The sequence below is a fragment of the Colletotrichum chrysophilum genome (genome assembly GCF_026319265.1).
Source record: "Colletotrichum chrysophilum strain AFK26 chromosome Unknown scaffold_1, whole genome shotgun sequence".
NCBI lineage: Eukaryota > Fungi > Ascomycota > Sordariomycetes > Glomerellales > Glomerellaceae > Colletotrichum > Colletotrichum chrysophilum.
The window spans coordinates 160,218-187,808 of record NW_026517288.1 but is presented as its reverse complement, the minus strand read 5'-3'; the positions used below and the strand labels follow the sequence as shown (position 1 = coordinate 187,808).

Genomic DNA, 27,591 nt, shown 5'->3' with positions numbered 1-27,591 from the left:
GCAGAGAGGTCAGTCTGAAAACGATCGTTCAATTTGTTGCCGGTCATCTAATCTCATGCCTACGAAGCCAAGCGGCTAGAATGAGAGAAGGAGTGGGTGGACTGTCTGGAAGTGGCAAGTGCCTTCGCAGCGGGTGACGCGCCCGACGCGCTGGTTTAATTGAGTGGAACCTGCCAAACCTGCCCGTTATCGCCAGCACAGGCCTGCCACAAGGCTACCTGCCTACCAATCCGCTGTAGCCAGCGCGTGTCAGCGGACCCCTCGCCCTGTTAGCTGTACATGTGGCACCCTTCCACCTCAAAATTTCGACCCGAGTTGCAGGGCAAACCGCACCTTTTTGTCTGCGCAGACCCCACTACTAACCGACTTTCGTGAATGAAGAAGGAACACAGAACGACACCGCCTGCCGACCACGCACCTTCTTATCCCAAGATCTCGCCGCATTCCTGCGATGAAACGGCTCAAAAGTACGCAGTTCCTCACTCCTTGTCGTCCACGCCAACCTCAAATGCCCGCTCGCATTCCTTACCAGTTACCGGCACGAGACTGACCTTCCCCAGAGCCCTAGAGGAGCTAGGTCGAGAAAAGCCCGCGCATGAGGCAGAGGAAGAGAACGGATCCCAAGGCGGAGGCAAGACGTGCGGCAAGGACGGTGTCGCCGGGTCCACTATCAGGCGGAGAGCTGCGAGGAGGAACACCATCACGTATGCGTTTGCGCCAGACAGGTTCTCCGGGTTCACCACTGACAAACGGGTTGCAGAGCCGAGCAGCTACGAGAACGATACCGAGATCCCGAGAACCATTCGTTCCCTGCATACGGGTACACTACGACTTCATGCGCCGCCATAGACCATGTCACTGACCATGGCTCTTGTAGGAATCCAAAGGACGGAGTTCCCATTTCAGACCCAATGGTAAGGTCCACGGGCGGAAGAAAGACGAGCCTAGCTAATGCTAGGATAGAGTGCGAAGAGCAACAGATTGAAGGGGCTCTTAAGTGGTTCTTTTGCCCCTAAGAAAACCTTCGACCCGGGAACTGGGGGTCAGAACAAGAGGCCAAGCTACTCTACGACGACAAACAACGAACCCCCTAGGTCTGCGAAGCGCCAGAAGACGAAAGATGAACCCTCATCCGCCGCCGCGTACACAAACTCAACGTTCGCTCCTCCTCCTTCTCCATCGCCAGCCCGGTCGATCAGGTCCTCGTCGGCTGTAGATTTGACGAAACCTGACGTCGACGCTGCTAGCAACCGCTCGACTCAGCAGCCAGCTTTCCAGGTCGAAGAATACCGCACTGTGCAGAGGAACAATAGCGTTCCAAGGAAAAACACCCGGACACGGAAAAGGTCGGCCAACAAGTCGCCCGCCTCCAAGGTTCAACCGTTGGACATCGACGGCGAGGAGGATGAGATCTCACAGGATATGCCGGCAGTGAAGAAGCGAAATGTCGGCAAGATGGTACCTTTCAAGATGACACCTCTTAAGGGGTCACGGGATGCCTCAGAAGGAATTTCGGACAGCGACCTCCATAAAATCGACGAACTCGCCTCCGAAGCTGGTTCTGCCAAGAAGCGCCAGGTTTTCGACGTTGACCCTATTTCGGACGATGAAGCGCCGTCGCCGACGACGTCTGAAAGCCGCCTCGCCAAGGCCGACATGTCCCGTGTTGAATTCAAGAAGCAGAAGCCCGACGCGGTAATTTTCAAGCTGAAACGAGCTGTCTCTGGCAAACATGTACTCGTCGTCGATGAGTTACCTCCTGAAGAACAGCCACACCTCCAGGTTCTAGATGACAAGAAACATCTTATCGCATGCAGACGCAACGGTAAACGGCATCTCGGCTTTCATTGGATTGACGTGAAATTGAATTTCTGTTCAAAGATTCGCTATACGGCAACCGCGACCCAGTTAGCAAGCATTTCCAGATGTGCATCTGAGGACGCTCCAGGCTTCCTAGTGTTGGAATTTGCCGCGAATAATGATGCCCTTCGATTTGGAAATTGGGTTGAGGAGACAGCTGGAGGACTGCGTAACATGAAACTATTGTGTGAACCAGAAGACAGGTGAGTTGAACTACACACTCTAGCCCAAGGTGCTTCACTCACACCAAGCTTAGCCAACACCTTCAGAAGGTCTTTGACAAGCAATGGGAAAACGCCGTGAAGTACAAACCAGCACCTTGGACTCCAAAGCCAGACGACATCAAACATCTTGAGTCGAAGCAAGCAAGCAAGGACGGCGAAATTCAGAAGTCTACCCCGCGAACCAGCTCTCGTCCAAATTCCGCTCACCAAGATGCATCATACCAACCCTGCAAGCCGCTCAGAAGTAGTATGAACACGGGCGATCCTGCGTCTACACCCAGCAAACCCCCAAGAACGTCTTCTTTCTTCACACTTGCTGGTGAGAAAGATGCCAAAGCCGAGCCCCGACGGACTCGAGACTTGACGCAAAGACAGACTAGAGATGCGGCTGCCCGACGTACAACTGAGCCAAAGCCAAGCATTTTGGCACCGCGGTCGCCTAGTCCAGTACTGTGGACGGAGGAAAATAAAGAATGGAAAAAGATTTGGGACGACGACAAGCCACTCCTTTACCCAGAATTCGGCAAACACAAAGCGACTGTCATCAGAGATGATATTTTCAGACTTGACGAGGGCCAATTCATGAACGACAATCTCATCTGGTTCTACATGAAGTATCTCCAGGTCAAACTCGAAAAGGAGAATAAGCAGACCCACGACAGGATATATTTCATGAACACCTACTTCTACCCGAAGCTCACAGAAAAGTTGGGCCGAGGGATCAACTATGAAGGCGTCAGATCATGGACGACGAAAGTCGATCTTTTCTCTTACGATTATATCGTCGTTCCCGTCAATGAACAAGCGCATTGGTACCTCGCCATCATTTGTCACCCGTCCAAACTTATCAAAGCCCAAGAGGTGCAGGAGGTTGATAAAGAACCGCCCCAGGTTGCACAGAAAGAGGCTTTAGTCTCTGCGGTCGGCGAACAGGTGGAGCATATGAGTTTAGACGATCCTGCGACTGAAAATAAGGACACGGTCGTGCTCGTTGAACCAAAAGCCTCGCCTGTCAAGTCGCAGTTGCCCCGGAAAAGTACAGGGGCTCTACCTCGCAAGAAGGACCCCTCTGAGGCCAGAGTCATCACTCTGGATTCGCTCGGTGTTGGACACTCAGCGACTTGCGGAAACTTGAAAGAATATCTTGTCCGTGAAGCCAAAGACAAGAAAAATCTGGAAATCGAGGCTCCGGGCCAATTTGGCATGACTGCGAAGAATATCCCGGAGCAACTCGATCATGCAAGCTGCGGTGCTTTTCTGCTGGGCTACTTGCGAGAATTCTTGAAGGCTCCGGATGACACCGTTGGTCGCATTGTGCGCAAGGAGGAAATGAATTGGGATATCACGTCTATGACAATGCGAAGCGAGTTGCGCAGCATTATTATCGAGCAACGAGAAGAACAAAACCGACGTTTCGCTCTGCTTGCTGCAGAAAAGAAGGCCAAGCGCAAAACACCAAAGGCACCCATTTCGAGCAAGTCATCGGAGGAGCCAAGTGGCGTGCCCTCGACACCAAGGACTCCCGTCTCAGCTGGAGACGCGCCCAAGAATCCGTCTTCTACTATCAAAGGGTCCCCTGCGACCCCTTCGATCCCTTCGATCCCTTCAATGGATGGCAGCAGCTCTCCCGTCAAGACGGAAACCAATGGCGAAGCACCACCTGTGCACGATAGTGTACCTCAAGAGCCATCTGGGTCTGAAGTCGGCATAGCCAAGACCGCGGAAGAGCTGCAGCCTGTCGCATCGAAAATTTCTGAACGGCCGAAAACGCCGCCCAGGTCTGAGCCGCCCGCAAAGGTCAATCCTTCCCCAACTCAGCAGAGAACGAGCCCTCGCTTCAACAAAGGCAAAACGAATGGTCAAGTTGACAAGGTGCAAACCACCGACGAGGCTCCTGCTGCTTCGCCTTCGGCAACCTCGAAGGCGGAGTCAGCCCAAAAACGACTGAGGAAACCAGGGTCTAGTCCGGCAGAGGAGATCATGAACCGGATATCATCACCGTCCAAGACTCATCCCATGCCTATCCGCACTGAGCGGCGTGCTTCTAGGCCCACCGAAAAAAGTCCGACTCCAACCCAGCAGCTTCTAAGTGAATCGCAGGATTCGCCGTCCAAAAAAACACTAGTACAGAATCTCACCCACACGGCCGAACGCCCAAGCACGCACAAAGACCGATCAACGCCGAAACAGAAGCATCTCCAAACCCTCACGCAGGCGCCCACACTAACGAGCCCCTATTTCGCGCCTCCTGTCAAGTCGCCGCCTTCAGCGACTAAGCCTAGACAACTGAGTATCGAGGAAATACCTCAACCCATATCGACTCAACCCATACCTAGCATTGAGGATGAGGGGCTTTACCACAAGTCACCCGGCAACAGTGGTTTCAAGTCCAGCCAGACTGTGACTGTAGACCTCACCGACTAGGGCGTGCTTCAAGATACGCATGATGATGAATTTAGCGAGAAGCAGCCAGTTGTGGCTGAAGCGAAGGAGACATAATGAGCTTTGGCAGGCATTCGAACGGTTGGAACAACCGATCAAGTAGATTTGATCTTTTTGCCTTTCGCCGATTGATTGGTTGGCGAGGCGTTGTTAAGGTAGCGCATGGTCCCATAGCATAGGAAGCCTTGATATCCATACCCATAGAGTTATAGCATGGCGTCAACAGGGGGCCGGGAAGAATTGATGAAGTTCTCGAAGAGTGGCTGCGATTTCCATGGCCTTGATGGAGAGTAGAGGCTCATCTCGTAGATCGTACATTGTGGTACAAGATCCTCTATGCAAACGTCCCAGCTCCTTCCCTCTCTCCCAGGGATATATAAACACGTCTAACTTTTAATCGCTTCCCGAATCTGATGCATCATTATGGTTGCCGTTTACCTCTGGCTTTTTCACCACCCTCGGCACTTCAAACACGTAACCACCGTTCTTCCCCTTGCCCTTCTTCATCTGCCACCTGCCCAACCTGTGCTCCTTTCCAACTGCAGCGACGACGCAAACACCGTCTTGGCCGCGGTCACCGCGCTCAAAGATGGCAATATCATTAATCACGCCCTTCAGGCCGCAGACATCTGCTGACTTGCCGTTGGGCGCAGATTGTGAGGCTCGCTCGGCCTCTGATGTGAGAACACCCGCCGCCTCAATCTTTCTCTTGTCTTCGCTCAGCCGCCACACTCTTATGCAACCGTCCCAGCTTCCACTGAGGATGACATCTGAGTAGGGAATCGTCTTGAGCGCTGTGATCCACCGCGGCTGAGGCGGCGGTACGAGGCTCGAGTCTGGGTTGTGGTCCGCCGAGATTTCGTCAGGGCGGAGGGGTTCTTCCAGGCCGTGTGCCATGGGGAGGATGAAGATGGGCTTCTTCTTGGTCACGCCCCAGAGCGCCAATGAGCCGTTGTCACTGCCGGTGACGAAGAGCTCGTCATCGATCATGGCTACACGGTCCATACTGCCCTCATGAGGGAGCGAGCGCGGATCAACGTCTGGACGGGACTTCTTGTCTACTGCACCACCGCGGAAGACGAGCTGTGTCTCTTCCGCAACCTTCCACAGACGTGCTGTGCGGTCACGCGCGCCCACGCTGACGCAGCGTTCTTGGGCGAGGGCGTCAATGTCGACGATCTCGTCTTGGTGTCCGAACAGCGTCTCGATGTACGCGAGCTCGTCTAAGCTCCAGACCTTGACGGTACGGTCTCTTGAGCAGGAGTACAGCTGATTTGTGCCACGACGGAATGCAAGACCAGTCACAGCGTCGCGGTGGTGCGTGAAAACGCGGATGGGCTTGAGGGTTTCGGCGTCGTAGATGATGAGCCTGCGGTCCTCGCCGCCGGTGACGACGTACTTGCCGTCCGGCGAGGCGGCAACGCAGAGAATCTTCTCTACATGACGCTGGAATGACTTGTTCCTGGCGGCATTGATGTTGCCCCTCAACCATGTCTGCAGCTCGGGTCGCTTGCGCGGCGGCGCGGGCGGCTTCTTGGGCTTCTTGCGCGTGGTCTGTTGGAACTGGTTCTTCGGCAGGTCTTGTATCCTCCACTTGTGTACGTACAGATCCTTGGTGGTGGTGTAGGCGTAGGGGAAGTTGACGGCAACGGAGGTAAAGGTCTCGGTGTTGTTCTTGAAGAAGGAAGAGGTCGCGTTGCCAAAGGCAAGTTCGTCCGCGAGCTGGCGGTAGACTTTTCCCTTCGACTCGGCCACGTCCTCTTGTAAGCGCTCGTTGATCAGGTCGCGGTCAATCTCGGCGGCGTCGAAGCCCGCAAGGTCCACCTGCTCCTTGACGTTCTCGAGGTACTGCTCGGCCAACCTCAGGCGGCGCTCAGCAGCCGTCTCGCCGGGCACCTCGTCGTCGTCGTCTTCGGAGCCATTGCTCTCTTCGGGGCCGGCGCTGACTATGCTCTCATCGTCCGAGTCGCTACCCGAGATGGATTCGTCGTCGTCGTCACGCTCAGTTCGCTTCTTGGAGGCGGGTGCTGCTGATTTCGCGCCTTTCGCCGCGCCGGTCTTGCCTTTGGCTGCTGCCGCTTTTGGAGGGGCCCTGTTGTTCGCGGTCTTGGAGGCTGCGATTCGCTTCTTAGGAGCCTCGGGGGCGGCTGTCCTCTTGCGCTTCTTGTTCGATCCGGGGATTGTGAAGAAGGAGGACATGTTGGGCACGCGGTCGGGTGACCTCTAAGGGGGTATCTGGGCGAATTGCTCCCGTCTTCGCCTGGGCTGCCTTCTCGGTGAACTTTTTTTTAGGTGGGCATCCAGTCCAGGAAAAAAAAAAGTTCTGGACGGGTACGTATTTCGGAGAATCAGATGTCAATGTGGGGTCGCTTGGGCCAATTGAGTGAGATGCGGCAGGGGTGGTTTTTCCGGGCTCGGAGGCGGGTGGCGGTCTGATTCGGCAGAATTCCGCTGTCGGCTGGTGCGTTCAGGCTGTAGCTTGACTGCGCGTTCCGGGGGGTAGCTCGACGTAGCCACCAGGTAGAAGGCTGACGAGACGACGACCCATACCCAACGACCGAACAAACCAAACAACAAACTTCCACCCCTCCAACCACGAAGCAGACACAGCAACAGCAGCCATCATGTAGGTTTAATTCTCTACAGCTTCTCGTTGGTTTTCATGGATGCAATGGCTAATGTGAATTGCGTCGGGCAGGGAGGTGTTACTCGGTATCACGGGCAAGGACTTCACCATCATTGCAGCTTCCAAAGCTGCCATGAGAGGCGCTACCGTCCTCAAGGTCGCCGACGACAAGACGAGACCTCTCAACAAGCACACACTGATCGCGTACTCTGGCGAGGCGGGTGACACTGGTTAGTAGCTACTGTGTGCCCCACCGAGCTTCCCCTCCTACCCGGTTCGGGCGGGAAGCTTCATCGTCACGACGGCGAGATGGGTGCTAACGTTAGTATGAAATTAGTGCAATTCGCCGACTACATTCAAGCAAACTCCCAGCTCTACTCGATGCGTAACGAGACGGACCTCTCACCCTCCGGCCTGGCCAACTTCATCCGCGGCGAGCTCGCCTCGAGCTTGCGTTCGCGCAAGCCCTACAACGTCAACCTCCTCCTTGGCGGCGTCGACCCCATCACACAGAAGCCTGCGCTGTACTGGCTGGACTACCTCGCCTCGCTGGCGCCGGTGCCATATGCCGCCCACGGCTACGCACAGTACGTTTGCCCAGGGAGCTCCATATCTACCACGAGCGGAGCATGATTCTCGGAGGCGGAACGACAGAAGCTGACGATGATACAGATACTACTGCCTGTCGATCCTCGATAAGCACCACCACCCCGAAATCACCCTCGGCCAGGGCATCAAGATCTTGAACATGTGCACGGACGAGCTCAAGAGACGGTTACCGATTGACTTCAAGGGCATGGTGGTCAAGGCCGTCACCAAGGACGGCATCGTGGACATAGAATTCGACGATGACAAGGTGGTGAGGGCTCCTTGAGCGAAGCAGGCGGCGGATGAGTGATGAAAAACGGGCCCTTTTTTTGATGACGTGCAAGGAGCACCAAGAGGCCTTGCCAGCAACAACTGTACTACTAGACCGGGCTGGTAATTGATACAGGCATCAGTTCTATCATGAGAAGCGAGGTTGAAGAGGGTTACATGGTGCTGTCTGAGTGATGCAACTTGCTGGGGCTTTCTAACCGGCTCAGTTGGCGAGACCGACCAGTTGACCCGGGATATAGCCAGCATGCGTTCGAAAACACATATCCTGCGAGACCGTATTGTGTAAAAAGGCCTGGATATGGTGCCTGTCTTTTCTACAGCAAGGCACACGGTTCCGACGCTCGGATTTAACTTTGCCTGACAGCGGTGTGATTTTCGCTGTATCAGCGTTTGAAAAGCGCTGAGTCGGGGTTGAGGGGCAAGCGGTGAGGTCACGGTTTTGTAGCATAAACAGGGATAACGGGCGTTTGAAACGTGGGAGGAGGGCCGTACCAAGCGGTGCCAGCACCAGCCAGACCGGCCGTTTGGCCGTACTTTTTTCCTTTTCGCTTCTCGAATCGTTCGTTTCTTGCCCGGCGTATGTGTGGTGTGTGTAATTAGGTGTGATCCGACAACATGTTTGGCTTCATCCCATCATCTCGGGCGTCTCAAGAGTTGTGAGGATTAGGACGGCATGCCGGCCGGCCGGTCGAATCAGAACCGGCGATACGTACCCGACCGTCTGGACTAGGCCGGATGTTGACTCGGTCGTCCTGCCCTCTGAGCAACAAATCCCTTGTGAAGCTGACTAGTATGAAAGTAAATGCGCGTTTCTTTATTGGTCGCAACGGGCAGCTCGGCGGTGCCGATGCATCAGACAATGAAATGCGAACGGTGGTTGGGATTTCTCGGGTTCTGTATTTTTCATGCCGCGACCCTAGGCGGAGGGAAGTTTTGCCCTGGGAGTGGCGTGGTTGAGTGTGTCCGGCCAGACAACTGGAATTCAACGGGGTCGGTTGTCGTAGTGGAGGACGTGGGATGTGTTAGGGGCCATACGAGTGCAAGGACCCAGGAGATGACGTAGGTGAGATAGTGCCTTCATAGAATTTCTCATAGAAAGCACTTGCAGTCGAGGGCTTCCTGTACCACGTCTGGGTTTCTGGAATGCGAGTCCAAAACCCAAAAACCTAAGTTATGGCGTTGTAGTGGTTGGTTGAACCTCCAGATTGAGTTTCCATGTTCCGGTGTTGAGCATCCGCTTGTCTTTTCGACTGAGGGTGGGGGTGCTGCCCATGGTCTCAGCTATCTGGATAGCCTAGCTCAGTGTTCCAAGAAGGCGGATTATTGGAAAATAGTCAAAGCCAACGTCTTAGTTTAGTCGTTTCGAGGGATGGCCAAGGAGAAGGAACAGAAGCAAATCGGATCATTTCTTCATCTTAGCCTGCGTCTGCCTGGATCGACTGTTTGGTCATCGCTGCGTAAAGTTTGTCGAGAAGAGGCCCTTTTTACGCACCTCGGAAAACACCACACCAACGTGCTGACTGTAAATGCTGTTGATGGACTTGCCAAAAAAAAAAAAAAAAAAAAGCCTCCCAAGCCTCCAATTCCTCAAGTCGCCACTCTAGCCACCAAACCCCCATTATCGACTTCACTGCGGGGCACTTTGCAACCTCCAACTTCGTCTCTTGTTTCTCGCTCCCGTCCAGTCTAGTCTAGCCCCTGTCACTTGACTCACCTTGGCCCAAATAGGCCACCACCAACCTCTCTGCCTTTGAACTTTTCGTCAGCCTTCAGCAGAAATTCCAGCGACCGAGCCATTTGGGAGAACAGCGGGGGAAAAGGAAGGGAATTTTAGGTGCTCGTCTTCATCCATCATCGATATACGTCTTTTAGCCCTTCCCCAGACTAGATCTAGCGCACGAGCCGACTAAACCTGGCACCATCGGAATCCGGATACATTCCGTACTTTATTCAAGATTCAGGGTCCCGTTCATGCTTAGGCTAGGGCGACATCGACGTGACGTTTAGGTCGATTATCGATAACAAAACGCCCTGTGACACCACCACCACAGAGACCGCAAAAGGAACAATCCGCTTTGCTCATCGCAGGTACGTCCATACGCCGAAGGTGTGTTTCCTTCGCCCCAGGTGTCCTTCCAACCCCGGTATTCCGCGAAATCCCCGCTGTTGTCGTTGTCCCCGTCGTCGCCGTCAACAGATTGGCTCCCTCCTCAGGCCCGCGCAAAGAGCGCAAGAAAGAAAGGGGGAGGGAAAATTTTGTTGCAGGGCCGTTGGTTGGTGTGGCAGGTAACTTAGTGCGTGGCCTGTCACCTCACATGTCATCATTTCCTTCCCACGCTGCAAAGAGCAAGCACATGCTGCTACGTCTACGGGGAACGTGGCCAATCCGGTGCGTTGCTTATCCACTCGTCTGGCGGCGGCGGCCTGTACTGGGTACCGGCTGAGAGCCAGAGCCAGAGCCAGGAGCCTGGAGCCTGAGCGCGGGCAGGGCAGGTTGTCCTCGTCGGCGCAGTGGAAGGAGGGAAAGAACCTGGGAACTTGGAAGGCGAAACCAAGCAGGCAGGCAGGCAGTGGAGGCATGCCGTAGGACTCACCTTCCATCCCGTCCCACCAGTGCAGCGTTAGTGCGGGTGGCAGTCTCTACCGACCTTACCACCTTAGGTTCCTTCCAGCAGGTTGCCTGCTGGCTGTGGAAGGGAGGAAGGCGCCTCCCAAATTTTTTTTTCCTCAGAGGGGGTGCATTGCCAGAGTCACAACGCACTGCCAACAGACACAGGTTGCAGGGGTGTCTGGCCTTTTCTGGTGGATTCCGACACAATCTCAAACCAATTTTTTTCTTCCCTACTTCTTGCCTCCGATCTCCAGTCCCTTTTCCCTCCCACAACCTCCCCCTCAAAAACTCTTCCCACACCACAAAAAGGGATTTTCCTATCCTCACATCCCCCAAACCACAAACCCTCTCACGCATTTGTTCTCTTGTCTTTCCTTTGAGCATCTTGGGAAATACAAGGCCTCGGAACTAATCAGTGCCCCAGAGCACGCAACGCGCCTGCCTAATTAGACGACAGAGACGAACGTTTGGAAGTCACCCCGACTTTCGGTTTTTCTTTCTCTTTCATCCTTCTTTCGGTTTGCCTGTTTGTTTTCATCTCGACAACGGACCGGTTTCCCTTCATTTCATCTACTCTCTGCTGCATTCCACAGTCTTTTCGAGAGTAACGATCAACCGACTCGACTCGCCTTTCGAGATACCCTTCTGTCGACACCACACAACTCCCGTTTCTTCGACAGACGATCCGATCAACCCATCCATCATGGCCGATCAACTCAACATGTCTGGCCTGAACATTCAGGACCAGCAGAACCAGCCTCGTTCCTACATCCCTCCCCACATGCGTGGTAAGATCAACGGTGGTGGCGGTGGTGGAGGTCCCCCTCCTGCTGGCCCTCCTCCCATGAACGGCGGTCTGAACAACAGCGCCTGGGCTGGGTAAGTCAACCCTTCTATGAGATCCCCTCCTGGCCGTCGTGCCTTCCGTAACTGACCCATTTCCCAAGCAGGAACCAGAACTTCGACGCTCGTCAGGGCGGTGGCGACTGGCCGGCCATGGGCGGCCCCGGTGGTCCTGGCGGTCCTCCCGCTGCTGGACCCCCTCCTCAGCAGCAGCCCTACCAGCCTCGCGGAGGCCGCAACTGGGGCGGTGAGGGTGGTCGTGGAGGCTACAGCGGCGGTGGTGGCTACGGTCACAACGCCGGCGGCGGCGGTGGCCAGCAGGCTCGCGGATCCGGTGATGGCCAGTGGCGCGACGGCAAGCACATTCCCGGCCCCGCCAACCCCCGTGTCGAGCGCGAGCTCTTCGGAACCGCCGACGACCCGTCCAAGCAGCACACCGGTATCAACTTCGAGAAGTACGACGACATTCCCGTCGAGGCCTCCGGACACGACGTCCCTGAGCCCGTCCTGACCTTCTCCAACCCCCCTCTCGACAACCACCTTATCGGCAACATCGAGATGGCCCGCTACAAGATGCCCACCCCCGTCCAGAAGTATTCCATCCCCATCGTCATGGGTGGCCGTGACCTCATGGCTTGTGCCCAGACTGGTTCCGGAAAGACTGGTGGTTTCCTCTTCCCCATCCTCTCCCAGGCTTTCATCCACGGCCCCTCTGCCATCCCCGCCAACGCCGCTGGCGGTTTCGGTCGTCAGCGCAAGGCTTACCCCACCTCTCTGATTCTCGCCCCCACTCGTGAGCTTGTCTCTCAGATCTACGATGAGTCTCGCAAGTTTGCCTACCGTTCCTGGGTTCGCCCTTGCGTCGTCTACGGTGGTGCCGACATTGGCTCCCAGCTCCGCCAGATCGAGCGCGGCTGTGACCTGCTCGTCGCCACCCCCGGTCGTCTTGTCGACCTTATCGAGCGTGGTCGCATCTCCCTGCAGAACATTAAGTATCTTGTGCTGGACGAGGCCGATCGCATGCTTGACATGGGTTTCGAGCCCCAGATCCGTCGCATTGTCGAGGGTGAGGACATGCCCAACGTCCAGAACCGCCAGACTCTCATGTTCTCGGCCACCTTCCCCCGCGACATTCAGATGCTCGCTCGCGACTTCTTGAAGGACTACGTCTTCCTTTCCGTCGGTCGTGTCGGTTCCACTTCTGAGAACATCACTCAGAAGGTCGAGTATGTTGAGGACGTTGACAAGCGTTCCGTGCTCTTGGATATCCTCCACACCCACGGTGCTGGTCTCACTTTGATTTTCGTCGAGACCAAGCGTATGGCCGACTCTCTCTCCGACTTCCTCATCAACCAGAACTTCCCCGCCACCTCCATTCACGGTGACCGCACCCAGCGTGAGCGTGAGCGCGCTCTTGAGTTCTTCCGCAACGGTCGTTGCCCCATTCTGGTTGCCACTGCCGTTGCTGCTCGTGGTCTCGATATTCCCAACGTCACTCACGTGGTCAACTACGACTTGCCCACCGACATTGACGACTACGTCCACCGCATTGGTCGTACTGGTCGTGCCGGAAACACTGGTCACTCCACTGCCTTCTTCAACCGTGGCAACCGTGGTGTCGTCCGTGACCTCATTGAGCTTCTCAAGGAGGCCAACCAGGAGGTTCCCAGCTTCCTCGAGACCATCGCCCGCGAGTCTTCATACGGTGGTGGCCGTGGCGGCCGTGGTGGTCGTCCTCGTGGTGGTGGCCAGGGTGCCAACCGTGACTTCCGCAAGTTCGGTGGTGGTGGCTTCGGCGGTCCCCCCGGCGGCGGCGGCGGCGGCTTCAACAGCGGTGGTGGTGGTGGCGGCTACGGCGGCGGCGGCGGCGGTGGTGGTTTCGGCGGTGCCCCTGGAGGTGGCTTCAGCGGCGGCGGTGGCTACTCCGGCGGCGGCGGATATGGTGGCGGTGGTGGCTATGGCAACCCCAGCGGTCCCGGCGGAAACTCGTCTTGGTGGTAAACGTCTCTCCACCACGACACTTGGCAGCTGTGACAACATGAGTCTCACAGCCTTTGCCATGCAGCGTCTGCAACACGCTGCCAGTTTTCGATTTCTCCTTTTTTGATTTGCGCGCATGGGTCGACACTGTACGCATTCGTCGTTTCTCGTTTCTCTGCATTTGGACTTCGACACGGCGGCGTGGCCCCGAGAGCCGACGGTATTGCCTCTCAATTTTCAACGAGAAGCATCATCGGGTGTTCGGGCAGGCATCGGCATCGATAGAGAGCATTTCTTTTTTTGCTGGACCGAAACTCCATGATACCCTTAGACCGACATTGGGAAAAGCTTTCAGAATCGGCAGAGCGCATGAAGAACACCCACATGCGGTGTGCTACAGCGTGGCTGGATCTACGGATACACGACACGGATCCTGGATCTGCTACGCATTACGACGTTCATGTTACTGCTTTCTTCAAGCGTTTCCCGAAGGGCATTTTCTCGCTTTTCGATGATAGAAGGGTCATGCATTTCGCCGTGCATACATAGACAAAAGTGGATTTCTCGGTCGTCTGGTTCAACGTCACAACAGCTTGCCCCCGGGGCAAACAGGGCAGGGCAGTGACATTCAGGACGAGGCGGCGGCATAGACTGGACTGGTAATGGAAGGATCGGATGGACGGTCGACAGAACGGATAATTACAAGACGTTTTGAGAGCGGGAACCAGAGGCCCTCCCCGGTACAAAATAGGGATTCACAGGGAGGGGATACAAAAGTTCTTGCTCTTAATCGGTTAATGGCCACACATGGACGTGGTCTTCAGCTCAGGCAATGGGAAATGGATTGCCGAGGGCTGGAGGCATCAGAGACTTCGGTCTTGGGTTCGGGGCAAAGCGGCCGTGCAAGGCCTCCCCAGGTAGACAGCCAGTCTGGACGGAGAGTCCCAATAAAAACAGATTCTGATAAACATGTTGTCTTGTGCATGTTCTAGCATTCATGTAGAAGAAAAACGTTTCGTGACCCAAAAACGACTTGCGGAGGTGGAGGGAATCTCAAACACACGGCATATGAGGATTTTGTCGCCTGGAGACATCATTACAGCAGGTGGAACTACTTGAATTGAATTTTGAATCGTGGTCTTCTCCCTGGCTCAATTATTAGCGAAACATTGGACTCAAACAGAGAACGTCAGTTCTTGGAGGGCAAGTTTATCGAGACTCAATGGAATTCCGAGAGGGAAAAAGAAACTCGTTATTAACGCCCACTGCCCAGTCTTTTGAACCTTGATGACTTAATCGGGTGGTTTTTTTCTTCTATCATCAAATTGATCTAGATAGAAAGAATTATTTATTCGGAATCTAATGTAAGCTTCAAGGTATCTACAGATAGCCTGCCAGTTGGCCTCATCTTTCTGAGAGAGACGTGGGGGAAAACTCTATTCGCATCATCGCAGTCTAATAAAATACCTCACCAGTCGTTCCGCAGTACTCACCTGGAGTGACGAAAACCGGGTGGAGTTGAATCCGTGGAGAGGCCCGGCTAAGACAGGAGGATACCAGGCAGGCTGCAGCTGCAGCCCGCGGGCGAGGCCTGCCCGGTGAGGTACGTAGTTCGCGCAGACTAAGGTAGGTGTTGGACCAGGAATTTTAGTGGCCGGGGGATAGCCTGACGCGCTCCCCCAAATCGTGAGCTCGTGCATGCTGTAAGTGTGGTCTTCCCGGGTACCTCGCAAGTTGGTGGGAATCTTACGGCTCAAGATCAGCTGGTCTGGGCGGCGGAAAGTCCAATCGCGGCTCACACTTTCTCTCCTTCTCCGTTCCGTCACATCAAACACATTCACCCATCCCTCAACCTCGCGATTGGCCTTTTTTTGTTCCAAGCAACATCTCTCCATCAATTCACCCAGCCACCTCGAAAGCTGCGCGTCTCGATAATTGCGCCCGCGGCCACGACGACTTCCGCATTCGTGTTCCCGACCGACGGCGCTGCCCCAGTGATCACGACCTTTCCGGCTCTGTTCTGAATCACCTGTGCCCTACCGATCGATCAGCCTCGTCGCACCTTTCCATCCGATGGCGCCCGCTTCACCCAGTTCCACTGCGGCAGGCGCCATGTCGGACGCGGAAGCCCCGACATCTCCCCCTCGCGCTGGCGAGGGCAAATCCTTCGTCTCGCAGGCAATGACTGAGGACGACGATACGCAAATGATGGATGCGACTCCGGAGCCGACCGAGAAGACTTCAGGCCGTGGTAAGAAGGGCGGCCAGTCAAAAGATTCATCTCAGGTCGTCACCGGAAAGATTAGACATCTGAAGAAGGAGGATGGCGAGCCCCTCTGGCGCAAAGACATCCAGTATGACTTCCTCAGAGCCATCTTTGATGACGAGAATGAGGTCTTCACCAACTCCTACGACCCCGACAAGGGCCGCCAGAACTTTGCCGATCTCTACATCGACACCATGTCGCGTAGCAGCAAGACGAGCAAGGTCTTGCGCGACAAGCTGCTTAGCGACCGGAGTGCTGCCAAGGGAATGGCAATGGTCTGTCTGCTGGTCAATATCGGAAGGATGAACACGACGCTCAATTGTAAGACTATCTTCCTCGTTTGCCTCACTTGATTCTCGTGCTGACGAACCCCTAGTTTTTCCCGAGATGCGAGCCCAATTACGAACCTACCACGCCATCCCTTCCCTGCAGGCCAACCAAGATGCGCACGCCTATAAACAGCTTCAAGACGCCCCGAGATTGAAGTCCATCCTGAAGGGCGGCGCTGAGGATCGGGAGGAGCCCTCCTCTCTCAACAAGATAAAATCTTTGGAAGCTCCGAGGACGAACCCGGTCAACCTGCTCTTCTTGATATGTCAGTCGGCTGCCAAGATTGCCGAGCTGCACTTCCCTCCTGGGCGGGAGTTCCACGATCTCGTTATGAAGACCAACTACACCAGCAAATCCCGTGCGAGGGCTTTCCTCTGGGTTATGTGGTTCTATCTCGAATCCGATTTCACGGAAGAGGGTTGCGAAGAGAACCCGTTTGGTTCGGGTGTCGACTACAACGTAGATGTCGCTAATCAAGGCATCCCCGAGCTGGAGATCATGACCCCCGAGGAAGAGGCGCTGGAGAACGTTGACACGCCCGCCGAGATCCAGTTTGGAGAGGAGAAGCAGAAGATGCGTGCTAAGATTCTTGAGGCGGACCAGGCATACCTGGCCGACAGTCAGACCAAGCGAGGTTCGAGAACATCTCGTATCATGGCCGAGGAGGGGCCAGCAATCTTACCGAAGATCCGCCCATCGAGACACGAATCCGATCTGGATAGTACGAGATCGACACCGCCGCCAAGGGCTCTGGCCCGCGGGCTTGGAAGCACCATTAGACGTGGCGGAGCCTCTCTCAAGTACCAGATCTTCGAAGGCTCCTCGCCAGCTGGCCCCGGCCACCATCAAGCAGAGGGGATTCCCACCCGAAAGCCTCGACCGCCCACGGCGCACCAGATTGCAGTTGAGAGGAACAGGAATCAGAGGGTCGAATACATCCTCGACCGTGGCATCCGCAAGCAACACCATAAGGCCAGAAAGGCCCGACGTCAAGATGGTGCCATCTACCGCCAGTACCAGCGTAACCTGCATCTTTCAGACCCCTTTGAGAACAGCGACGGTGAGGATGGCTCCCAGCCGTTTGTCGGTGGTGACAAATCCCTTGGCCTACTTCGGCTCAAATTTGGCAGCGTGGGAGATACCGATGACTTTGGCGAGGAGGCAGCCTCCTATGCTGCTGCTATCCGACGCGCTACGAGACGCCTACGCAGGTGGGCGGCGCACGAAGGACCCCCGCTTGGCGTCGTCCCTGCTCGAAAGAAGAGAAAGCAGAATGGTGTTGAAGATGGCGATGAGAGGGGTGGGGACATGGACGCCTCTAGGATGGGCACTCCATCCAGGATGAATGGTGACGCGGATGGAGACATGACTCTGGGTGGCGTAACCATGGGAGACATGACGATGGACTACGATGATGACGGCGGCGACGAAGACGACGACGAAGGCAATGAGACGCTTCTTCGCGACGACGGCTTCGAGGACGAGACGCTGCGTGTTGAGGAGTAAAAAGACGGGCGGACGGAAATTGTTCAAGCGAGACGCATCACATCGTCGTTCATCCTCCCTATAAGCCGTAAAAGTCGGCGATTGATAGACAGAGCAGGGGACGTCCCCTCTTTGATTTCCCTTTCCTTGAAGTTTTAGACTCGCGGGCGTCGGAGTTGTATATTAGTAACACTACAAAAAGCCGGGCGTGGGAGGATATGCGGGCGAAGGGTGAAGGATCACTGACGCTTGAGAGTATCTCTAGGAGCGTCTGCTTCTACTTTCTTTTTTAACGTATTAGTTGGTTCTTTTCTTCTTTTTCTGTAGTACTTTGTCATCGTGCCCAAACTTGCACGCGAATTCGATGAAAGTTTATATCAAATCCTAATCGAGACTTTTCTTCCAGCCTTGCCGTACTGTTTGATGGGAAGACGGAATGCGTTAGTTGCCAATCGAGAGCAATGAGAGAACAGAAGTGGCCATAATATAGAAACTTTGCCAAACCATCATTCCCAGAAGGGAGCATGGTCGCTTTCTTCCTTTGACTGATTCAGCTAATGGTGCCAACATGTGGACGGCCACGCTGCACATACAAAGGTCGGATTAACGGTTTCTTCGTGGCATCCAACCAACCCAGAACGTACTGATCGTAGTGCGTGCTTGATAGACACGCTTCTGACGCTCGAGACGCCTAATTCTACTACACATTAGTCAAACTCTGTCATGTTTTTGGACCAATTCGAACCATTGGCAGCCAATAGCACTCACCGAGGTACCTTTGAATTTCATAGCATTATCAGTATGTTGCTGGTCGGGTAGACGGAGATTCGAAAGCAAGGATAAGAGGCCGGCTGCCGATGCTTCATGACGACAGCTTGGCTTGTTTACTCCTGGAACTGTGTGAGATGAAGTCTGAAGAGGCCTTGTGGTGAAAACTCGGTTCTTGCCATTCTCCATTCTTCTTGCTACGTCTTGGTTGTATTCTTACTGCTCCCTGCGCAGCTGGTCGTTTCGTCGAGAGTCTTTAGACACAAGTTCAGAGCTCTATTTACACTCGCAGTTTCATTTGAACGTGAACAACGGGTCGGCATCTCCCATTATTCTTCTATCTGTCTTAGCTTTGCTTCTAGAATTACATTCCATATAATCTTTCTTACCTAGAATAGACGCACGGAAGGATTTTTTTGTCCACATGTCACAGGATGTGGTTAGGTATGCATGTTAAGATTGGCGAGAGAACGAAAGACATGATGAGAGAGAACAGACAACATGTAACTGATGGAAATGAGACGTGATGAGGCTCAAAAGTAAGGCGACCGGTTTCTTTCAGATGCAAAATCTCATTCACAGGGTGGCAAGGAAGCTTGTGTTGGATGAGCAACTTCGCGGACGACTGAGGGCTGGGCTTGATATTCCATCATCGTCTGCGAAATTTCTTCTTCTGGTTCACAGTAAATAGTAGAAATGAAATCCCTTTCATCACTCGCGGGGGCTTTTCTCGAGGCTTTTGCTTTAGCGTGTTGTGAACTATGCTTGGCATGACGTTCATCAGCCATGGGAGCCTCGCTGATTCCATCAATTGCACGAGGGTATGCTAAATAATGAATATCACAATCAGTCGCAGCAGTAAATGGATGTTTAATGTGACGGCACTACTCACGTGGAGGGACTGACATTTCTCAGCTTCATAGGTGGCGCAGTTGTTACCAAAGTCCCGATGTTGTCATCGATGTTGCGATCGATGTTGCAATCGTGCCACTTTTCGACTAGGCCAGAACTAGAAGACCTCAAGGTACGAGAATGTTCAGCTTCAGTGTTCCAAAGTCCGCTAGATGGCAAGAGAACACCGAGCCGGTCTGTCAGCTACGTGGACATGTTAGACTTTTAGTTGCTCTTAGGCTACAGAAACGTAACGCCACGCATGTCTGCGGATGTATATTGTGTACTCCGCCGCCCAGATGCTCTCTCGCGCGCGGGTAACTTGCAGAGTCAGACGTGCAGTCCCCTCGGCGTCCTCGAGACCGCGCGGCAGATACAAAGACGCAGCGCCCTGCCTGATCTGTAAGCAGCTCGGGCAAAGTCTCTATGAACAGCGATACATGTTGAGAAGGACGAGTCGACTACAACGCTACTGCAGGACCGGGCCGCCAGGTGTCTGGCCTCAACCCGAGCTGCCCGCGTGCCCATTTGTAAGAATGCCATGACCCTGCTGCAGCAACACCGCACCCGACTGCAGATCTCGATAAGTTCCGCAGGTCTTCTGCTGGGTGGCTAGGTTGAGTCAGAAGGAACCTGCTCGTGTGCACTGGCCTTGGTTCGTTTGTCGGGAGAAGAGCGACTTGGCTGGCGGGGCCGGGCCCGAAGGGGGTGGAGCCGGTGGTCTTCGGTTCGGTCAATCGGGCCCAAAGGAGCAGCCGCTTGTTTGCGCTGATGGAAATTCTGCCGTCTTCGCTGTTGGTGTGTTCACTTTCCACCAGACTCACATCGATGTTGTGCTCAAGTCCCAAGAAACGGTAATGCCTGACATATCTCGACACACATTGCAAGTTCTGCTGGACAAAACACATCGCAACTCAAGCAACCGGGTTTCGCCAAAACCGGTGTAAGGTACCTTTGGTCTTTACGCGTATTCCTGTGGTGAAGTTGGGGTTCTGGCATGGACCGTTCTGGGGCTTAAGTCCTGGCCGACTAAGTCCGCTGTGCCCTCGTGTGCCGGCGCCGTTTCGGCAGCAGACCGACCAAGTGACTTTCTGTGCCAAGATGACGGGGAGAACTGGGGCACTGCATGGTGGTGTGGAGCCGTCTTGTTGGGTTTTTTCTGCTCTCGTTGATGAAAGATGACTTTCACCAGGACGAGGGTCATGTCTGTTAGTTGCCAAGAGTAGTTTATTCACAGCGCCTGCGAGCACAGGAAGAACCTTGCTTCAGACGGTGAATGCGCCTTCGGATGAATGTGCAGACGGAAAAGACGCGCGTGCAATTGTTGATGATTGGACCCAACGCAGAACGAGTCCGTGAGCGACAGCCCCTGGTAGCCTTTCGTGCCTGGCAACTGATGGATGTCTTCTGCAATTTTTTTTTTTCTTTGGTCCCTCCGAGGGTGTTTGATGAATCATGGATCCGTCCGCTGCAGTGGACGAGTGTGCGCCAACGATCTTTCCACGAGGGTGGTTGGTTCCAGGGATGGGCGCTGCATCCTGGCGGCCGGCAAGGTCTTTGCCGGCCCCGGCAGCAGTCCCTGAGGGCAGCTTGGACCGCAGAGGACACCAGGCTCTATGGAAGTGTTCGTCTCTGCTGGCCTACGATCGACTTCCACCTCACGTTGAGGCGTACTCGCCGGCGATTATCATAAGTGGAACAACTGCGCTCTGTAGATTTCCAAAAAAAAAAAAGTGGTGTCCATCTTATGGGGCTCCTGTTTGATCTCGAGTCGTGCTTCTTGATTTTCCTGGGACACGAGGTCGCCACTGTACTCGTCGCAACACAGGTTCATGAGTAGACATAATTGAGGTTAAGCGTTCGTCTGATGCTGGGTGCGCTGACTGTTCAAATATCTCTGTTCCTGCGGCGATGGATGTCAGAACCGACAACCCAGCTTGGCATGATAGCGACAATTGGGAAGAAAGCCGACAAGCCAATCGCGCCGAAGATGTCCAATTGGCAAGTCATCGAAACAGGAGCAGGTCTGAGGTGTAGCTGGATTGCCACCGGCTTTGTCAGCTTAATTGGGGGAGTCCCGAGGCCGTTGTATTGATGTTTCTGTTGCAGACCCAGAAGACGTGGTGGCGCCCATCAGAATTTGCAACCGTCGTAGTGGAATACTTGTTTTGGACAAGGTAAACGACGAATTGTCCGGTGGGCCCGAGTTGCGAGGAGGTAGTCCGGCAAGTCGATGGGGCGGAAGAAGTCCTCAATCTGCGGTTGACGAGAGGGCTCGCTGGCTGGTTATGCTTAACAAATAGAGTAGCAAAAGATTTGGCTGCTTTTTCTTACCGAACGGCTGGTGTTAGTTCGGCACGATGGGCTGCCACTTTCTTACCTTCGGGTCGGCTAAAAAGCGGCCGCTTTCACCGATGGTTGGTAATGCCTTTGCAACTGCAGGAGGCAGAGAGAAAGACAAGCTGCCGTCGTGGCACCTTCTTGCCTCGTGCTAGCCATTTCGTGGCACCCCTGTCTCGTGCTGTCCCATCCTATCCCGTTTCGTCTGTGTCCCCATCGTTTTCCCGCTTCCACCTCCCGGAACCAGGCCAGGACTCCAGGCCAATGCAATCCCAGCACCCCATGCATCGAGAATGGCCGCTGCTGAACGGTGGACGGTGGCCCAGTTCGCCCTCCCGCCTTCACTACTCGATGCTCTCTGCAAGTCGGGTTGCTGGGTCGGCCTTCGCCGACTAGAAGTCACTGTGCCTGCCTTTCCTCCACAACCCGCTGCTCAAATCCCCTGCGGAGAATAAGGCGAACAATAAAAAGTACATTGTCCAGAGTCCAGACTACGCAGCTATCTGCCTGTCATGCACTCTACTTGCGGTTCATTCTTGCCCACACCCACTTTCATCTGCAGACGGTCTTCATCATTACACGTACAGTTCCTTTTCACCCTTAGCTGACTTAGTCGTCCATATCTCTGACTCTTCCTCGCTTCCTCTCGTTATCTTTCCCCGCGTTGTCACCTCTCCATTCATCCATCCTTCCATTGTCCACAATTCCACGTCTCTGTTCGACACCACCTAGACCGGGTTTCGACAGTTTGCCCTCGTTTTTACCAAGTGGAACCAGGGACACATCTTTGATGATTCCGTACCAAATCCTTTCTTCCCGAGTGACGGACATATGATTTCTATCCCCGGCCGCACACTAAAACCTTAGCCTGCTGCGCTGCATCTGCTGTCTCTCGCAGTCGCGTCCAACAACGGGCAGGCTTTACCCACATAAATATACCAGCTGCCGCCGTTGTACACTGCTTGCCAAGGGCGAAGCACACAGACCCAGCCAAAACTTCCCCAGACCGGTTGCCAGAGGATGGCAGACAAGGAGGAGAAAACCAACATAACGGCACCCGACCCACAAGCCGCTGCTGTTGAGCCCATCACTCCCAAGGAGCCCGAGGATGCTGCCTATGTCATCGACATTGATGGCACTGACGAGAAGAATGAAAGTTCCGACGTCGATGAGAAGACTGCAAGGCCAGAGCTGAAAGCGACAAAAAGCCATGCCACTGACACGAGTGTTGCTACCACGACCGCAAACCGACAACCTGAGAGGAAGCCATGGTACAAGACGCCGAATCCACTGAGATGGGGCGGTGTCCCCCCAGTTCCAGAGGAGAGAATCGTATCCAGAGAATACAAGGCCGGCTTCTTCAGCCAACTGACCTTTCAGTGGATGGCACCGTTGATGAGTGTGAGTGAACATGACAGCTCACTATCAGCTTGAGACGTTGAAACGTACAACGCTGCAATTGAACCGAAAAAAGAAAAGTTCTGACATCTCAACAGACAGGATACAAGCGACAGCTTGAACCCAATGACATCTGGACCGTCAACCCGGACAGAGCCGCAGATGTCATGACTGACAAGCTGAAGGCTGCCTTCCAAAAACGCGTCGACAAAGGAGACAAGTACCCTCTGCTATGGGCCTTGCATGAGACTTACTTCTTCGAGTTTTGGCTCGGAGGCTTTCTCCAGCTGATGTCCACCATCTTCCAGGTCATGTCACCGTTTACGCTGCGGTATCTGATCCAATTCGCCAACGACGCTTGGGATGCTGCAAACCAAGGACAGCCACCCCCCGCCATAGGCAAAGGTATCGGTTTGGTCCTTGGTGTTACCGTGATGCAGATTCTGCAGAGTCTGGGAACGAATCATTTCATCTACCGTGGTATGATGATCGGTGGACAATCCAGAGCCGTTCTCATCAGCGCCATTTTTGAAAAGTCCATGTCGCTGTCTGGTCGTGCCAAGGCCGGCGGCCTGAAAGAGGGTGCCAAATCACAGACTGACGACAAGGGAAAGAAAAAGGAGACGAAGGGAAAGAAGGGAGACGCCAAAGGGCCTGCCATCTCGGGCGACGGCACCGGCTGGGGTAACGGACGAATTGTCAACCTCATGAGCGTCGACACGTACCGCATCGACCAAGCCTGCGCTCTGTTCCATCTTACCTGGACTGCCCCTATCTCCTGCGTCATCACATTGGTTGTCCTGTGCATCAACTTGAGCTACAGCGCACTTGCTGGATTTGCACTCCTCGTCGCTGGCATTCCGCTGCTGACCAGATCCATCAGAAGCTTGTTCAAACGGCGAAAGGCCATTAACAAGACCACCGATCAGCGAGTCAGCTTGACACAGGAGATTCTGCAGTCAGTCCGTTTTGTGAAATACTTTGGCTGGGAGAGCGCGTTTCTCGAACGCCTCAAGGAGATTCGAAGCAGAGAAATCCACGCCATCCAGATCTTGCTCGCCATCCGGAACGCCATCAATGCTGTCAGTTTGTCGCTGCCTATCTTCGCCTCCATGCTCTCCTTCATCACGTATGCAAAGACCAATAACGCACTTAACCCGGCCGAGGTCTTTTCGTCCCTTGCATTGTTCAATGGCCTTCGTATCCCACTGAACCTGCTTCCTCTCGTTCTCGGCCAGGTCGTCGATGCCTGGTCATCCCTGAAGCGTATCCAAGAGTTTCTGCTGGCTGAAGAACAAGAGGAGGAAGTGGTTTACAAGCCAGAGGGGGAAAACGCGTTGGAGATGCACAATGGCGGCTTTACCTGGGAGCGAACGCCGACGCAAGAATCGGAGAAGACTGTAGGCGGAAAGGGAGGAAAGAAGGCACCTGCTCAGCCCGCAGCGGCAAAGAAGACCGAAGAGCCGGTCACTTTCTCTGGGGATAGCACTGGAGATGGCGCCAGCACACTGGTGGAGGAAGAACGCGAACCCTTCAAGCTGCAGGACCTCAATTTTGAGATCAAGAGAGATGAGCTGGTAGCAGTCATCGGTTCCGTCGGGAGCGGAAAGACCTCGCTGCTAGCTGCACTTGCAGGCGACATGAGAAAGACATCCGGCGAGGTCGTGCTTGGTGCGTCTAGAGCTTTCTGTCCCCAATATGCTTGGATCCAGAACGCTTCGGTTCGGGATAACATCCTCTTTGGCAAGGATATGGATAAGGCCTGGTACCAAGAGGTCATCAACGCGTGAGTAAACATCATTCTCGAGGATCTGGATCCATACTGACATTCCTCAGGTGTGCCCTTCGACCTGATATGGCCATGCTTCCCAACGGCGACCTGACTGAAATTGGCGAAAGAGGCATTACTATTTCTGGTGGTCAAAAGCAGCGTCTAAACATTGCCAGAGCCATCTACTTTGACTCAGATGTCGTGCTAATGGACGACCCTCTGTCGGCCGTCGACGCGCATGTTGGACGTCACATTTTCGACAATGCTATTCTTGGTCTCCTGAAGGGCAAATGCAGGGTCCTGGCGACTCATCAGCTGTGGGTGCTGAACCGATGTGACAGGGTCATCTGGATGGAAGGCGGCAAGATCCAGGCTATCGATACGTTTGACAATCTGATGAGGGATCACCGTGGGTTCCAGCAATTACTGGAGACGACCGCCGTCGAGGAGAAGGAGGACGATGCCCCGCCCACCAACTTGACCGAGGCCCCCGCAGTCGATAAGAAGAAGAACAAGAAGGGTGCTGCGCTCATGCAGCAAGAAGAGCGAGCAGTGTCGAGCGTTCCCTGGAAAGTGTACACCGACTACATCCGCGCTTCCGGAAGCATTCTCAACGCCCCCTTCCTGATCTTCTTGTTGCTCCTCTCGCAGGGTGCCAACCTTATGACGAGTCTGTGGCTGTCGTACTGGACCAGCAAGAAGTACCCGCTCTCGGACGCACAGTATATCGGCGTGTATGCTGGTCTTGGTGCGGTCCAGGCTTTGCTGATGTTCATCTTCTCCCTGCTCCTGTCCATCCTGGGCACGAATTCCAGTAGGGTCATGCTTCGTCAGGCAGTCACCAGGGTTCTTCGCGCGCCAATGTCGTTCTTTGATACCACTCCGCTGGGCCGCATCACGAACCGGTTTTCGAGGGATGTGGACGTAATGGACAACAACCTGACGGATGCCATGAGAATGTACTTCTTCACGCTGGCCATGATCATATCCGTTTTTGCCCTCATCATTGCCTTCTTCCACTACTTCGCTATCGCTCTCGGACCTCTCTTCGTCTTCTTTATCCTCGCCGCTTCCTACTATCGTGCGTCGGCGCGCGAGGTCAAACGCTTCGAGTCGGTTCTTCGGTCAACTGTGTTCGCCAAGTTCGGCGAGGGTCTGAGTGGTGTAGCCAGTATTCGAGCATACGGCCTCAAATCCCACTTCATCGCCGACCTACGCAAGTCGATCGACGAGATGAACGCGGCGTACTACCTCACGTTCTCCAACCAACGTTGGCTTTCGACCCGCCTCGATCTCATCGGCAACCTCCTCGTCTTCACCGTCGGCATCCTCGTCGTGACATCCCGCTTCAGCGTACCGCCAAGTATCGGAGGCCTCGTGCTCAGCTACATCCTGGGTATTGTGCAGATGATTCAGTTCACGGTCCGCCAGCTCGCTGAAGTTGAAAACGGCATGAACGCCGTCGAGCGCATCCAATACTATGGCACCCAGCTTGAAGAGGAGGCGCCACTTCACACCATCGAAGTGCGTCCGTCATGGCCAGAGAAGGGTGAGATCGTGTTCGATAATGTCGAAATGCGCTACCGCGCCAACCTCCCCCTTGTCCTGTCGGGCCTGTCGATCCACGTCCGGGGCGGCGAGCGCATCGGCATCGTCGGCCGTACCGGCGCAGGCAAGTCCTCCATCATGTCGACCCTCTTCCGCCTCGTCGAGCTTTCAAGGGGTCACATCACCATCGATGGCGTCGACATCTCCACCATCGGCCTCCACGACCTCCGTTCCCGCCTCGCCATCATTCCCCAGGACCCGACGCTGTTCCGCGGCACCGTCCGCTCCAATCTCGACCCCTTCAGCGAGCACACCGACCTCGAGCTTTGGTCCGCACTTCGTCAAGCAGACCTCGTCCCGGCGGGTGCGAACCTCGGCGATCCGCGCTCCAAGGACCCGTCCCGGATTCATCTCGACTCCGTCGTCGAGGAGGACGGCCTCAACTTCTCCCTCGGCCAGCGCCAGCTCATGGCTCTCGCGCGCGCACTCGTCCGCGGCAGCCGCATCATCGTCTGCGATGAAGCGACGTCGTCGGTCGACATGGAGACGGACGACAAGATCCAGAACACCATCGCCACGTCCTTCCGCGGCAGGACGCTCCTCTGTATCGCGCATCGTCTGCGCACGATCATTGGCTACGACCGCATCTGCGTCATGGACGCAGGCCGCATCGCCGAGCTCGACACCCCGCTGGCGCTGTGGCAGCGCGAGGGCGGCATCTTTAGAGGCATGTGCGACCGCAGCGGCATCAGACTTGAGGACATCCGCGGCGCGAGCGAGGAGATGGGATCCAAGGACCAGGCGGGCGAGTCGAGTCAGATTTGAAGAGACCATTTGCCGTGCGAAAGATCTTCTGCAAACAAGACAAAAAAGGGGGGGCCGAAGAACACAAAACAAGTAGGTAATCATAGGAACATATGGCGTTTTTTCTTTCTCTCTTTCTCTTGTTAGTGAGCAGCATAGTTTCATACCCAACGAGCCCCCAGGCCACTCGTCTCGGACGGGGACATATCGCCCTGCTGCCCGTAATGTTATACAAAATAGAAAGACAAAAACTCAACAAAGCCGCAATGCGTCCAAAAAAGTCTCGCTAAGATCCGAAGATGCATCGTTCTTGTGTACCTTTAACCTACCTTCGCCCGCAGACGCTGTCTCGGATAGAGACAGATAAAAGACCGACATGCCCTTGCTCAGAAACATGCCTCACGAACCACAACGTCAGCAACGCGCATGTGTTTCCGTCATACGCCCGCCCGGTATCTCGAATCGACGTCGCACAGGGAGCGGGCGTGTCACAGAGATCCGGCGGGTGTCGGCGATGGTGAGAAA

The 27,591-nt window shown here is 54.7% G+C and overlaps 6 protein-coding genes across 6 annotated transcripts; 5 read left to right on the top strand and 1 right to left on the bottom strand.

Annotated features, from left to right (window-relative positions):
* Window positions 1-451: 451 nt before the first annotated feature.
* On the top strand, window positions 452-4,508 carry COL26b_000049 (uncharacterized protein; the record flags this gene model as incomplete). Its single annotated transcript, XM_053173024.1, has 5 exons — window positions 452-467; window positions 533-704; window positions 981-1,695; window positions 1,909-2,063; window positions 2,117-4,508. 5 exons carry the CDS (start codon window positions 452-454, stop codon window positions 4,506-4,508), a joined length of 3,450 nt encoding a protein of 1,149 aa, XP_053042730.1.
* Window positions 4,509-4,919: 411 nt separating this feature from the next.
* COL26b_000048 (uncharacterized protein) lies at window positions 4,920-6,725 on the bottom strand (the record flags this gene model as incomplete). Its single annotated transcript, XM_053173023.1, has 1 exon — window positions 4,920-6,725. The coding sequence occupies one exon, from the start codon at window positions 6,723-6,725 to the stop codon at window positions 4,920-4,922; it is 1,806 nt and encodes a 601-aa protein (XP_053042729.1).
* A 560-nt stretch (window positions 6,726-7,285) lies between these two features.
* Window positions 7,286-8,026, top strand: PCB4 (putative proteasome subunit beta type-4; the record flags this gene model as incomplete). The annotated part of the gene is made up of 3 exons (XM_053173022.1): window positions 7,286-7,382; window positions 7,490-7,739; window positions 7,825-8,026. The coding sequence occupies 3 exons, from the start codon at window positions 7,286-7,288 to the stop codon at window positions 8,024-8,026; spliced, it is 549 nt and encodes a 182-aa protein (XP_053042728.1).
* Window positions 8,027-11,345: 3,319 nt separating this feature from the next.
* On the top strand, window positions 11,346-13,486 carry DRH9 (ATP-dependent RNA helicase ded1; the record flags this gene model as incomplete). The annotated part of the gene is made up of 2 exons (XM_053173021.1): window positions 11,346-11,521; window positions 11,593-13,486. 2 exons carry the CDS (start codon window positions 11,346-11,348, stop codon window positions 13,484-13,486), a joined length of 2,070 nt encoding a protein of 689 aa, XP_053042727.1.
* A 2,091-nt stretch (window positions 13,487-15,577) lies between these two features.
* Window positions 15,578-17,567, top strand: COL26b_000045 (uncharacterized protein; the record flags this gene model as incomplete). The annotated part of the gene is made up of 2 exons (XM_053173020.1): window positions 15,578-16,052; window positions 16,108-17,567. The coding sequence occupies 2 exons, from the start codon at window positions 15,578-15,580 to the stop codon at window positions 17,565-17,567; spliced, it is 1,935 nt and encodes a 644-aa protein (XP_053042726.1).
* Window positions 17,568-22,565: 4,998 nt separating this feature from the next.
* Window positions 22,566-27,087, top strand: COL26b_000044 (uncharacterized protein; the record flags this gene model as incomplete). The annotated part of the gene is made up of 3 exons (XM_053173019.1): window positions 22,566-22,946; window positions 23,042-24,729; window positions 24,780-27,087. 3 exons carry the CDS (start codon window positions 22,566-22,568, stop codon window positions 27,085-27,087), a joined length of 4,377 nt encoding a protein of 1,458 aa, XP_053042725.1.
* Window positions 27,088-27,591: the final 504 nt, after the last annotated feature.